At 43.7% G+C, this 14,636-nt stretch overlaps 1 protein-coding gene across 1 annotated transcript; it reads left to right on the top strand.

Annotated features, from left to right (window-relative positions):
• The first annotated feature begins 5,129 nt into the window (after positions 1-5,129).
• On the top strand, positions 5,130-13,034 carry mfsd9 (major facilitator superfamily domain containing 9). Its single transcript, XM_064326518.1, has 6 exons — positions 5,130-5,284; positions 6,808-6,895; positions 7,831-7,874; positions 9,655-9,784; positions 10,025-10,234; positions 10,723-13,034. The coding sequence occupies exons 1-6, from the start codon at positions 5,201-5,203 to the stop codon at positions 11,517-11,519; spliced, it is 1,353 nt and encodes a 450-aa protein (XP_064182588.1). The 5' UTR covers positions 5,130-5,200; the 3' UTR covers positions 11,520-13,034.
• The last annotated feature ends 1,602 nt before the right edge of the window (positions 13,035-14,636 follow it).

The following is a 14,636-nucleotide window of genomic DNA, read 5'->3' as shown; positions in this document are numbered from 1 at the left end:
ATTTCTGTCATGGATGTTGGAAAAGAAGGAGTTAAATATTATCAGACAACCATCACTATAGTACTCCCCCGCTATAGGTCAAGGTGGTAAAGGAGGGAAAGCATATTTCTGCCTCTATAACTAAGCTAACCTTATGGGATGGCAAGTTACTAATTTTCTATTGCTTTTGGTTGTCCTTTATTCAATAACACATAAAATTATTATTATTATTATTATTATTATTATTATTCTACATAGCCATGACTGAGCAGGTCAGTTTGACTCCCCTTTGGGCTGAAGGTCACTGTGCAGCGCTGTTAATGACACGTTTAGCCTCCGCGCGCTAATCCCGCACGTCTTCATTAACCCACGGAGACTGACAGGGGAGAGACGGGCCACAAGGCCTCTGAGCAATCACCCACCTCATTATGCACACAAAGAGGAGCGGCCGAATGGAGTCAGAGGGACAGAGAGGAGGCCGGCGAAAGAGCAGAGCCGGAACACAGGAAGCAGAGGAAGGGGAAGCAGGTGACTGAAACGGAGAGAGATGAAGGGGTGTGGAAGAGGGTGAGAGAGAGAACATGAGATGGAGAGATGGTGAAGGAGGAAGAGAGGGTAAAGATGGAATGGAAGGAAATGGAGGGGAAGTGGAGAGAGAGAGAGAGAGAGAGAGAGCGAGAGAGAAAAGCATTGAGACAGACAATAGTCAGAGGGATCCAGGTGCTGATTTCCTAATGAGTCAATCAGCTAACAGTATTTTATAACACTCACAGGAAAACTGATATTTTCACATAGGTGATCTTTCCACTGGTGAAGCATATTAGTGAATATGTCAGGTCATACAAAGCTGATTTATTCACATTTAACTGTGTCGGGCAGAATCAGGCTCTGTTCACATATGCTTCCTCAAGTAGGCCAGGGGTTGCCAGGCTCAGGACCTGGAGTCAGAGAGAGAGAGAGAGAGTAATATCTTCTACTAAGAAAAACACTTCCCTGTAATTGCACCCCCCAGGTCTGCCCAGGGAAATGCAGAGTGAACAGCCATCAGGCTGGACTGGGAATGAGCTGCAAATTAGGGAAACAGGGGCGGGTGAGGGGGGGGGGGGGTTTGAGGTTGAGGGGGAGGGCACATTGGCCTGTTTGCAATCTGCAGACCCGACTTCGGACGGGATTTCTCTCCCGCCATTTTTATTTCCCAGTTCGGTGACAGAGTTCAGCATGGCTCCGGATCCTCTCAGCTACAGCGGGACGGCGGCCGGATCCGGAACAATCACGACCCGTAACAGCAAGGCGGCGCGAGGCATCGAGCGGAGACAGAGCGGCACTCATCACCCCAACAACGAGGAGGACTCCCAGACCTTCATTTACACAGCATGTGCTTTGATGCCACTGGCTTGGCCGTTTCTATGGTAATGGTATTGGCCCTGACACGGTGTGGTGAACTAGGGGAGCGCCGTTTGGTTTTACCTGCTTCTGCAGCTCGGACAGCAGCCACAGGGTAAGGTGGCCCATCCAAACATCACTCCAGAAATGCGGCCCACCCAAATATCAATAATCACCTCCCTCCTTAAAGGCAAGTCACCAGGGAAGTGTTTTCACTGAGCTACTTAGGTGAAACTGCCATGGCTCATAATGGTAATTTTGTGAAGGAATGATTGATACAGTCTAAGAACAAACGGGCCAGCAGTGGCCTTCAGCTGGTATGGGTGGGTGGGTGGGGGGGGGTGCATGTGACTGATTGGGCGCTTACCCACACTGAAAGACAGCAATCACTGTTTTCTGTTTTCCTTTTTTGCATATGATGCCCCCACGCTGGAGAGAGAGAGAGAGAGCAACCTGTCCTCTTTTTAATGACATTTCCAACAGAAAAGAGGAAAGAGATTAAAATGCGTGGCCATGCTCGGCTTTAATGTTTCTGTGGTAATTGCTGTGGACAGTCCCATCTCCCTGGGACAAAGGCCCAGGTGATTGGGAAGACAAACATCTGAGGCGTGTGTGGCATGGGACGTCAGGCAAGGAGTGCGGGGGGTGAAGTTTGGTGTGGGGGGGGCGGTAGACTCAGGGGGACGGCACACCGGTAATGAAACTGCCAACAGATTAAAGAAAGCTTAACTACCAGTTATGATTGAATCAGCCGCGGTATTCATTAAAAAAAACCCACCTTAAAACGTCAATTCATTCCGCCGGTTTGAAGAGGGTCACGGCAACGGAGACTCCGGCCGCGAGGTTCCCCGCCCGGCGGCGGATCTGACGGACTCGGGCCGTAATTATGCCTGTTCACAGATGAGATTAAGAGAGGTGAGCGCGGCGTTCGACATTAAAGGAAACAGGGATTCGCTGATGAGGGGGAATCATTCTGCCCGGCAGTCGCAAAGTCACGCTTAAAGCGTTTTCCCCGTTAAGCTCAGCCCCGCAAGGTCATCTGACAGCGCGGAGCGCGGCAAGGAGACGCACATTTTTCATTACGCAGGCGAGATTCACTCCATTGTCTATTCACGCCGATGAATTATGCCCTGATAAAAAATTGTCCATGAGGTATGTGCAGAAATGTGCAATTAAACATTTGTTAGTGGATTTTTAAGATTATTTTAGTTCTGATTATTTGAATCCCTTATCTCTATCTGTCAACATAAAAATTAGATGGTGATTGAAATGCATCTGTTCTTCATTGCCCTCATCAATAGAGTTATTGTAGTTATTAATATCAGCAACACTAGATTAAAATAACGAGAATAACGATTAACATGTTTAGAATTTATGTGCAATTGGTAAAGTAAGACTGCCCTCTAGTGGCTGTTATTTATTATTAATTCAATTTTTGACATTCAAGTACACCTTAAACAAACACAAGCTGAGCAGTTCTAAATGTTGCATAAAAATAAAAAAAATCCCTTAGTTATTTGAGTCAAACAAAAGTTATTTGGTACCAAATGTGCAGTATAATTTTACCAGATATAAACTGGGATGACCTGGGTTTGCTGGTCCAAAAGCAAACAGAGCAGTAGTCACCACATTCTGATAGAACTGTTCTCCTCCACTTCCCTTTTTCATTTAAACCTCTACAGCTTCAATCCCATTTTCTGCTCTTCAGCAAGTTCCCTGCTGTGAGTGATCAGCCACCCCTTCCTCTCTCCAGCCAGGAGGATTCTGGGAAACTCTGAGACTGGTTGTGGGTGAAAAACACTGATTCCTTCTGATTCCAGCTCTGGTCAGAGCACTTTATATGTGATCGGAGTTCCATCTACATCACATTCCTCTTTACCAGGTTTCTACTGTACTTCCACATCGTACAAATGTTCAGAGTTAAGTCAGAGAGAGAGAGAGCGAGAGAGGTGTGGGCCAGGGTCATGAACTGTTTTTATCAATACTTTGCACATTTGTACAAGTCAGACCACTGACATATGTTGTCCAACTGGGGAAAAAATTATTCAAGAGGAAGATGCTTTTGTGAAATTTAGCAGACGCTTTCTAATGCATCATCTGGTTTTATAGACAATATTTCTCAGAAAACTCCATGAGTAAGGTACAAATTTCAAGAGAGAACAGGGGCGACATAGCTCAGGAGGTAAGAGCGGTTGTCTGGCAGTCGGAGGGTTGCTGGTTCGATCCCCGCTCTGGGTGTGTCAAAGTGTCCCTGAGCAAGACACCTAACCCCTAACTGCTCTTCTGAATGAGCGGCATCAATTGTAAAGCGCTTTGGATAAAAGTCCTATATAAATGCAGTCCATTTACCAAAAGAGCATTCAACCCGGAGAAAAAAAAAAAAAAAAGTGTGATATAGGGGAAGGTGTAAACTTGCTAAAGATTGTTGCACATAATCAGCGTCCAAATGCACCACCAGTATTGTTCTGCTTTTGCACCACAGTGTAACCTATGGAATAGCTTTTGCCTTCTCTATGTTTGTTTTGTTGGTTGGCAACCCCTCTAGCCTTTTATTCATAAGCCAAAGTTCCAAGATGATTGCAGTCTTTTAATAATGCTAATGTGTGGTGAATTTTGGAGTTCTCACCTAGTGCTTTGTTAGCCTAGTTAGAATTTACGTGAAAGCCTCATATCTGCTTAGACTAAAACAAAATCAAGAAAAGAGATGTCTAGAGCCATTTAGTGAAAATTATAAATATTACACAGATCTGTGGTCATTTCTATATGAGGTCTCTATCACCACTTCAGCAATAATAAAAATAAATATAGCTGCAAGCAGCAATTAATCAATAACTAAGGGGGCCAAGCACTCAAAGTCACAAATACATATGCAAATGCAAAAGCCAAATAAAGGCATATTCCTAATTAGAAGCTTTGTCAGCTGAGCAAGTTTCAAATGCCTACAAGGAAACCGTGAATTTTTCCAATTTTCCTACGCTTGTTGAGCTCCATAGCACCAACTCATAGTGTAGTCAGGCTAATTATTTAAGCCTACCCTCCAAACTGAAGCATTAACGGACATAGCAATTTTCATCGGGAGTTATGGCCTATCAAACTATGGATTTTCAAATGTTTTCTGTAGCACTACCAAGCGGCCAATTGAAGCCAACATCATTCAATTCCCATTTGGAGTACCATTCAATCAATGTGTAAAGTTTGGTAAAAAAAAAAAAAAAAAAAAAAATAAAAAGAGAGTCTAAATTGCCCCTAGGTATGTGACAGAATGGTGTGTGTATCCTGCTATGGACTGGTGAACTGTCCAGGGCATAATCTTGACTTTCGTCCAATGTTTGCTGGGATGGGCTCCTGCACCTCCCGTGACCCTGACCAGGAATAAGATGATGAATGGACAATAATAATAACACATAACTAAAACCAATTGAAAGCTTTTGCACCATTGGTGATTGGCCCCCTCAATGATGTATCAGCACTACAGATTATAAAATTAGTTCACAGATTTTATTATCTTTTTTAAATATACCGCTCTACTACCTCTGTCTGACGTAATCATTGGACCGTACCACAAGACATATTTCACACATTTTACTGAAAAGCAAAACATGTAGGTTTAGCTCCGGAAGCCTGCTGTTTTTGATATAAAAATAAATATAAAATATATATTTTGTGTTTTTATCTGTATTACACACAAATATACGAATCGTACAAAACTAGAATCCCTGAAGAAAAAAATGCAATGGACCTCAATGACGTAGCCAACCGGTTACGTACTGAAACTGCAGAGCACTGCAGCAGTGAGCGCTTCCGTGTTGTTCATTGCATGAGCTGGTAGAGCGTTAGAATGTATTACTCAAAATGTAGCATATTTCAGAAGCCACTCAGAAAAACGCGGTTTATACAATGCATGTATGTTGTTGGATTTATGGTAAGTGAAACGATATGAAAGCCCGTGGGAACACGGAAGTAATACACTATTTGAGAAAGCTAATGATAGACATGCTATACTATTGCAAACACTAAATGCTAACACTCACTGCTGTAAAATGCTTATTCAGTTTACCAATTGCATTACGATTGCTTGGTATGCAAACAACTTTAGACCTCTCAGAGGTCTAAAAGAGTTTATTCATGTTTTGTTAATATGCCATCTGACATGGTACTTTTTTGTAGGAATGTAGTTTTCTAATGGGCTAATGCTAAGACTTTAAATGTCAGAGAGGCAGTTTAACTGTGGATGCAAAGTTCACCTTTACATAATGCAATTGGTTTCACTTAGTGTTAGATTAATTACACCCGCAGTTCGGTTATTAATAACAACAGAATAAAAGCATTGTATCTACGCATACGGATTGTGTTGGTCGGGATAATGCAATAGCCAGTGTTCTCTCTTGTTGTCGGTTCTTCCAAATAAATGCGTTTATTTATAGACTATTTCACGTTTTAATCAGTTCCTGTGAGAGACGGAATTATGATTATAATGTTGTTGATGATGATTTTAATTATCTTGCATTTTGAAACGCGTGTACTGACATTGTGTGATGGCTGACATATTGGATTATTTGATTAAGACACTTCTTGGCAATTGGTTGTTGCTCTGCACACATTATTTTTTTAGGTCCGGCTAATGGCTTTTTTTCTAATGGAAATATGCTAGCCATAGAATCTTACCATAGTTTATTTTGTGGCAAAGTATACTTTAAATATTTGTTTAAGTTTGTCCATAATCAATAGATAATGACACCCAAGTCACCTGAAGGGAATCGTGTGATGCTTGCTTAAAGCCATTCAGGAATATAAGGTTATATTTTGAAGATAAATGAATTGAACTGAAACAGTTGATCTAGTTGAGAGGTAACAAAACTTTTTTTAATCCAAAGGAAACCTTCTGTGGCAGAGAAGATTCTGTGTAAAATTAATTTTAAAATTCTTGGTAAAAGCACTCATTGTGTTTTCATTCTTTGTGTGCTGGCAGGGTTGAGTTTTGGACAAATGAAGCTGTTAGTGTAATGGAAAGGTCCGTGACTCTAGTGTAGCTTCGATGTATGACTTTAATCAGTAATCGTGCTTAACTTGGCTCCATATGTGTGTTTGTATGTTTTTGTTACCTTGCATTCAGTCAGTCTACCATATCGGCTAGTGTGTAGCTGTCCTGTACATGAACAGTACTGATGCAATGCATTAATGTTCTCTAAATACCAGCACGGAACCTTGTCGGAATGTGATATTTTAGTTCCCACGTCGCTGAAAATGCTGCTTGTCCTCATAGCTGGTCAGGTTCCATTCATTATGTGTTTTGGGTTGATTTGTGCATGTGGTATGATTCTGGGGTCATATGGCTGATTAAGTGTGCTAGCCAGAGTAGGCCTACATGATTATAACAGTTAAAAGTTAAGGCATGCTGAGACTGATCTCTGTCCTGCCTCCCCTCCCAATCCCTCTCCTCTACAGGACCTGTTTGGTGTCAGTATGATTATCCCTCTGCTCAGCCACCATGTGAAGTCGCTGGGAGCCAGTCCCACGGTAGCAGGGATTGTAGGTCAGTGTTCATTTCATTTTTTTATGCCCCCCCCCCTTTTTCTTCCCAGTTTGGAATGGCCAATCAGAGTTCATTGCCCCCCTAACCTATGGCACAGGACATGTGCTCTCCTCTGAAGCAGGTGATGTCAGCGTGCCACTTCTTATCACACTGCAGTTTGCAAGTTGGCCTCGCACTGATGTGTGTCACAGGAAATGCGGCTCAGCCGGCGGACTTGTGGATGCCCGATCGACCAGCAGGGGCCACCGTTGTGCGATGAGACGCTGTCACTCCATCTGATGCGAGAGCCATTTGTGCATCTCTTTGCGGGGCTGCCAGCACTGTCCAGATTCGAAACCAGACCATGGGGCCCATCCGCTCATTGAAACAATGCCCTAACAGGATGAGCCACTCGGCATTCCCTCCTGGTGTCCAATTGTCCACCTTTAACATCAGTTACTTTATACAAATCTAATGTGAAGAATTGTAAATAAAATTAGAATATTCTGCTTAACTGTCCCCCAGGCAATAACAAACCACCTGTAATGTATGTTAAATTATTTTTAAATTTGTTTAATTTTCTTTTTCAATCAGTATTATCAGCACCGTGTTTTGTTGGGAACGTTCTCGCTCTGTAGTTAAATGGCAAATATGCTGGGCCTAAATTAGATTTCTTTGACTCTCTCAACCTTGGAAAAACATAACGTCATGTGTCCTTTTCTCTTGGGATCTTGGAAAGGAGAAATGTTCTGAAGCCACATTACAGCAGTACAAAGGAAGCTGTCTGTAATGAAACATAGTGAAGAGCGAATTTGTATTATCTGTGATATGAGACTTGGATGTGCTTGCATAACGTCCGTGGTAGTATGGATTGATACGTACAGTAGCACTAAAATATCCCATGTTAATAATTTCCTCAGTCATAATAAACATTACTTTTTCCATTCACATTTCAGGTTCTACTTATGGTGTCTTACAGCTGTTTTCCAGTACAGTTGTTGTAAGTATTGAGTTTGTAGTTTTTGTTTGTTTGTTTTTTTAATAGCCCATATTGTATAAGTATGTTCACTGAAAATTCATAAAACCACAGTACAAGGAATGCAGTAGAATACATAACCTTGTATTGCCTTAGCAGTTCATAAAATGGCAGTCTGGCCATAGGGTGGGACATTTGTCTATTCAAAGGAAAGCGCTGGTAATTTTCATTTTTTCAGTGTCATTAGCTGTCCTATGAAAATACCAGTAATGAAAATGTTTCTGTCCAGTTTTCAGTATTTTGTGACGTATTCCTACCGCATTTAGCATTCAACCAGGAAAGCCATTCATTTCAGTTGTGCACTGAAGTCATTAAGAAATCATCAGAAAGACGTATTTTCATTTTCAGAATGCAACCTGTTATCACGAAAAACATGACCAGTGTAGTTTTTACCAAATGTATTTCAAAATGGAGCAAATTGTTCATTTCAATGGGGACTATTTTCAGTATTTTGGTGTTGTAACAAACTACTTTCCACATATTGAAAAAGCAGTCATCATTTTATTAAGTTGTTTCAGTAAAAAGTACAAAGGCCTGGTTCTTTGTATTAGGGATTTATTCTGACCAAAGCCTCTCTCAGTTGTTTTAATACTTTTTTGAACAACAATGGATGACTGACTTCCAGTATATCAGTTTTGGCTAGGTGGACAAATAATTTTTTGTCAGAAAAATGTATTGAGAGTTGGAGAGAAACACTATCAGTTTGGTCTTTTCATCAGATGTGTTGACCAGTTTTTTTCCTTTAATGAATTTGTGCATTAATTTATATTTTCTTTAAAAAAGGCCTCCGATGATAGTCACATTTTTAAGGACATCCTGTAAACTAGGCACTATGTCTGTTTTTCAGAGTTGTGTTCATCTGTGGCACATTTTTTGGGCATCTTGAGTTTGGTCTGTTTTTTTGAGTCTGGTTCGTGACAGCACAGTAGGGGTATGTTCAGCAATAGAGACTGACTGAGTTTCAGAGAGTGTGGGAGAAAAGTAGAGCGAAAGAGAAAACATTTTTTTTTGCTTTCTGATATGCAGTTATTTTTCCTTCCACTGAGTTGCTGTGGGATTCGTGTAGTAGATTGGCTGCTTAGTTTTCAAGGCAGCAGCAACAAGGATGTCGTGCGACTTCAGATACAGCAATGTACCGTCCCTTAATCATTAATAAACAGTTTCATGATCCATGATCCCCCACTGAATTCAGCAACGCACATTACAGAACTGCGAATGCCAAGAAAGCAATGCCACACCCTCTCCAAAATGAGTTTCAAACTGCGGGGTCATGGGACTAATTATAAAGAGAAGGAGCCGTTCATCCTCGGTTCCTCCGGGGCTCCAAACGAGTAAATTGAATCGGTGTGATCGCATTAGGGCAGCCCCGGCCTGTCTGTGCCATTCTTACCCCAGCGAGGAGACGCCTGCAGGGCCCTCCTGATAGGGCAGCGCTGCGGAATTCCTGAGAGACTGGTCCCACTTCCTCTTATAACTCAGGCCACTGGGGGGAAGGTTTTCGATATTAAATATTATTTTACTAAAATAATTTTTGTGTGATTTTATCTGTAAATTAACAGTCTGATTTGTACCAGTGATGATGTGTTATTATTATTAGTATTATTGTTATTATTAAGTTTCTGCAGAACGTTTGTTGGTGGCCACTGTTACTTGATTCCAGGTAAATCCAGTAATTGTAGTTCTATAACTTTGTGTGTGTGTGTGTGTGTGTGTGTGTGCGCGCGTGCGTGTGTTTGATCTGCAGGGCAGCTGGAGTGATGTGGTTGGCAGGCGGTACTCCCTGCTCACCTGCCTGTTGTTGAGTGCTCTGGGATACGCCCTTCTGGGCCTGTCCACAAGTATCACCCTGTTTGTGGTGGCCAGGATACCTGTGGGTAAGTGGAATACCTGTGGCTGGGGGGGATACCTGTGGTGGGGCAGTCCATGTAGATTTTTAAAAAGCAGAGAAGTTTAATAGAAACCATGTAGCGTGTGGAGTCATTATTTGAGGGATTTGTTTTAGTTGAAATGTAATATTGGTTTCAGTTCAGAGTACCAGGCCTGTTCACAGATGTCTGTACTGGCTGTTTCTAGTGTGTCTCACATGCGCCTGACACTCTCGTCCTTCTTCACAGGGCTCTTTAAGCACTCTCTGTCCATTTGCCGGGCCCTGCTCTCTGACCTGGTGACAGAGACGGAGCGCCCCCTGGTGATGGGGCACTTAAACGCGGCCTCCAGCGTGGGCTTCATCCTGGGGCCAGTGGTGGGAGGGTACCTCACCGAGCACGAGGGCGGGTTCTATACCTCCTCTTTCATCTGTGCCTCCATCTTCCTCCTCAATGCAGGTGAGAGACAGCGAATGAGAGTGAGGGAGTGAGTGTTTAATTATTTATTAAACACTCCCTTCCCCTGAATGCTAAAAATATACAATTTTCATTTGAGACTGAGAAAAAAAAATTGCACTTGTAGTGTTCAGCTATTCCATTTTGCAACATATTTCTTTGCATCATTATTAAAAATCATTATTTTTTAGTTAATGTCAGTAAACATTTTTTGGTTGAATTTGAGAAAAAGAAATCGGTTAAAGGACTGTTAAATATCCTGTCCTGAGAAATGAGGCAAGAGAAATGGTACAAGGCAAAATCTTCTCAGCTGCTATATTGAGGCAGCTGCAGTCTGTACTGTTGAAAGCATGGCTGTGCTTATAGCATATAGCATAATGCAACATGGGTTTTCATGTTTGTTCTTGCATCGATGCGAATACCAAATATGTCATTTGAACCTTGAAAGGGAAACACAGACACGTCTTTAAAAGGGACTGCTGTTTGTTCAGGGCTGGTCTGGATGCTGCCCTGGAGCGACTCCCAGAACCGCACAGACGCTAACGCCAACAGCAGCTCCAAAGCCCACCAGCAGAGGGCCAAGCAGAACGGCTCCGACGGGACCAATCACGCGAGCGGGGCGGAGCCGGAGGCGGGCCGGCGGGAGGCGTCCCCGCTGCAGCCGGCCTGGAGGCAGCTGTCGTCGGTGCTGCTGCGGATCCGGGCGGTGGCCTCGTCGGACATGTGGGACGTGTTCCTGGTGCGCCTCCTGATGGCCGTGGCCATCATGCTCTACTACAGCAACTTCTCGCTGGCGCTGGAGGAGCGCTTCGCCCTCAAGCCCAAGGTGACGGGCTACCTGATCAGCTACAGCAGCACGCTGGGGGCCCTGGCCGGGTGCCTGGTGGGGCCCGTCACCCAGCTGTACCACAACGACATGTCGGCCCTGCTGCTGCACTCCACCGTGCTCACCTGCTCGCTCATCTTCCTGTACGCCACGGCGGCCAGCGTCTGGCAGGTGCTGCTCACCTCCACCTTCTTCGCCATCTCCACCACCATCGGCCGCACCTGCATCACGGACCTGGAGCTGCGGCGGGGCGGCGCGCAGGCCAGCGGCACGCTCATCGGCGCGGGCCAGTCGGTCACTGCCGTCGGTCGCGTGCTGGCCCCGCTGCTCTCCGGCCTGGCCCAGGAGGTCAGCCCCTGCGGGCCGCCCAGCCTGGGCGTGGTCCTGGCACTGGCGGCCGTCCTGCTGCTGCTCGTCCGCATGCCCCGGTGGGACGGCAAGGGGAGGGCCAAAAACCCCTAACTCTGAGGGGGAGGGGCGGTGTCGCCCCCGCCGACGGCGGCGGTGGTCTTCTGAAAGTCAGTTTTCGTTTTCAACCGGTGTGCCTCGACAGTCGTCACGGAGACGGAGCCTGCTGTCGCGTCTCGAGCCTCCAGCAGGATTACTGTGCGGACGGCGACCATCACCAGCATTGCTATCCCAGCATCCCCTTTCCAAGGGCGGTATGAGGTGGCAAACACTAAACCTGAGCACAGTGTCTCTGAGTAAACCCTGAACACCAGGTCCAATAGTCTTTGTGAAGAATTTATGTGTTTACGTGTAGGAGCGAATTGTGCAGAAAGAGTGCAAGGACCTGATGCAGAATGACCAAAATCGCAGGGTGAGCTTCCACACCCATACGTCATGAGCTTGTAGGACACTTCAGCCCATTTAACAAGAGGGTTTACCGATCCTCCTTCAGTTATCACTAAATCAGGGATGCTGCTGCTCTACCAGTCTAACAAGTTTTTAAAATGTTTCACGATTTGTGTAGTCTGGCAGAACATTTTGTTGTGGATCAAAACCACTAACTCTCCTTCTGTTTTGTCTTTAGTCTGCCGCTGAAGGAGACCAGGTCAAGTTCCATGAATTTGTAGAATTCCTGTGTAATTAAGCTTGTTTACCAGTCACCCCACGAGCACCTTGTTTTAGCCCTGTTTTTCTGTCATGGGTGGGGTGGGGCAGGACCGGACCAGGCTGGTTCACTCTTTCGCAGAGCTGGGGTCAGTATTAATTTTAACGGTACATGCATAGTGTTTTAAATGTCTTTCTTGGGTTTCGTTTTGACCTTACATTCTAATTTTTCTGGGCTCATTGGTAAATAATTTTCTAATTATTTATGTGTATTTTATATAAAGACATGCTGAATCTGCAAATTTAATCGATGATTATATTCTAGGTATTTAAAAGCAGTGGGAGTTTCTCAAAATGTATTACTTTAATGAAGTTATAGTTAAGACATGCCCGCCTGCATTGACACTGAGTGATATTTAAAATCTTAGTCCCAGACTGTTTTAATTTGATCGGTTGACTTCCTGGCTCAATAGGCATTCACATTGAATACAACTGCTGTTTTTTCACTTGTGCCACAATAGTAAATATTACTGTGTGACTGAAATGTAGTTGTGAGCTTATAGACATTACAGCAGTATATCTGTGCATAAATACGGAAGACAGAGCACTTGAGTTGTCGGTAGGCGACACGTAGAGCCAATGCTCAAAAATACTCCCTTAGAATAATCTAAATGTCCATCCAAGCAACTGTACTGTATCAAGTATTAGTTTAATTGGTCACTGTAGCTAGTTGGTGTAGCTACTACTACAGAGCAATTGTATTTGTCTGATAAGGCAGGAAGCATGTCTCTTGCTGCTGTTCTTCCACTGCAGCTGGAAATTGGTAGATTTCTTTTTCAACTGGGGAAAAGAAAAAATAATCCAGTGTGAATATTTATGGTGAAATATGAAGGAATAAAGAAAATGTGGGGTTTTCCAAAAGTTGTTCTTTTTTGATGCTGTTTTTTTTTTTGTACGGCCTTTTACATGAATACCGGCTTTTGTCCCTTTTTTCATGCTCAAAACAGACTACCACTAGGCGGCAGTGTTGTCCAGAGAACAGCAAATGGCTGCTGTGCTTTGAGCCTGGAGAGATCAGCAGGGTTTGCACTCAAAGGTTACGATTCCAATCAGAACCCCTGAGAATCTGTTACGCCTGCTCCAAGCAGGCTGATCTGTGGACCCTGCCACTCAGGAACTGACAGGTAAACAGGAGTGGGTGGTGTTTTCCCACATCCTCCTGTCAATCATCCGGAGTAGTGGAACCACATGGACTTACCTTAAGTCAACATCAGCTGTGTAATAGAAAACGGATGGAGTGGGTCGTTGGGTGGTTATTGAAGAAAGCCTATAGAGTCTGCATTACCCATTAGTCTGCACCTGAATCGCTCCGACATTCTCCATTTCCCCAATACATTCTCTGTGTATGTGTATCCCTCAGTTTGCAGGTAACCTACTACAATTCACTCATGGTTTTGCACCTGCAGTATATTGGAGTCCATAAGTATTTGGACAGTGACTCAATGTTTTTTTTTTTGTTTGTTTGTTTTGGCTCTGTATTCCACTTACAGTATGGACTGTATTTACAGTCAGATGCAGTGATCCACTGTGACTTAAAGCCATTGTTATACGTAGCCCTATATTTAAGGGCACCGAAATTGGACAAATTATCATGATCTTAAATGCAGTTGTCTTATTTAGTACTTCATTGTAAATCCATTTTCTGAAATCTGTGATCCATAGACATCACCAGATGCTGGATATCATCACGCGCTGCCAGGCCTGTATTGCAGCCATCTTCAGTTCCTGTTTATTTCAGGGGACCTGCTGCAAGGTGAATCTCACCGTCCAATGAGTTTTGAGGCATCTCACATGAGCAAATAAATTATATTTCTGTAAACTATTGAATTCATTTTGCTGCTATCAGAAATCACATCATCAATGAAGACAAGTGATGTGTGTAAATACCCTCAACTTAAAGTTGAACAGTGTATTTTAACCTTATATTCGTGGTTTCACTTTAAATTGAGTGTGTCAGAGAGTATCCAAATCAAAACAACAAATATTATACTATTGTCCAAATCCACAGTCCACCCATCCTTCTTCCTTGCCACTGTAGATGGCCACTTGCTTGCTTGCTGTTGCTAGGTAGCTTGCTACTGTCTAGGTAGCTAGCTGATGAAAATACAAATCACGAAGGGAAAAATACACTAAATGCAGCACCATCCACAAAAACACCACAAAACCCCATCCTACTAGGCCCGGCCACTAGACCACCTTTTATTAAGCCCAATGATGAGGTAATTAGCCAGAGCATTAGTGATTACCGTGTTTCGCTGCTGTGGCCACACCCGTGCGCATGGCTGGTGCTGCCCCCTGGTGGACAGTGCCACTACTCCCTTCCTGGCACCACATTTCATACCTGTAGGCAAAGAGCTGGACTGGTTGAAGTCCATTACAGCATAGCAAAAGGTACAGAGTTATTTAAAATGTCATTTGGCAGATGATTTCAAGGACACAAGTGTTAATCACATGGCAAGCAAACAC

Source organism: Anguilla rostrata, chromosome 3 (assembly GCF_018555375.3).
Source record: "Anguilla rostrata isolate EN2019 chromosome 3, ASM1855537v3, whole genome shotgun sequence".
Classification (NCBI taxonomy): domain Eukaryota; kingdom Metazoa; phylum Chordata; class Actinopteri; order Anguilliformes; family Anguillidae; genus Anguilla; species Anguilla rostrata.
The sequence above is the reverse complement of the archived record's forward strand: the minus strand, read 5'-3'. Positions and strand labels throughout refer to the sequence as shown.

Coding starts and splice junctions, on each gene's coding strand:
- mfsd9 (XM_064326518.1), top strand. CDS start 5,201: ATGTATTACTCAAAATGTAGCATATTTCAGAAGCCACTCAGAAAAACG. Junction 9,785..10,024: donor GGTGGCCAGGATACCTGTGG/GTAAGTGGAATA, acceptor CCTTCTTCACAG/GGCTCTTTAAGCACTCTCTG. Junction 10,235..10,722: donor CATCTTCCTCCTCAATGCAG/GTGAGAGACAGC, acceptor CTGTTTGTTCAG/GGCTGGTCTGGATGCTGCCC.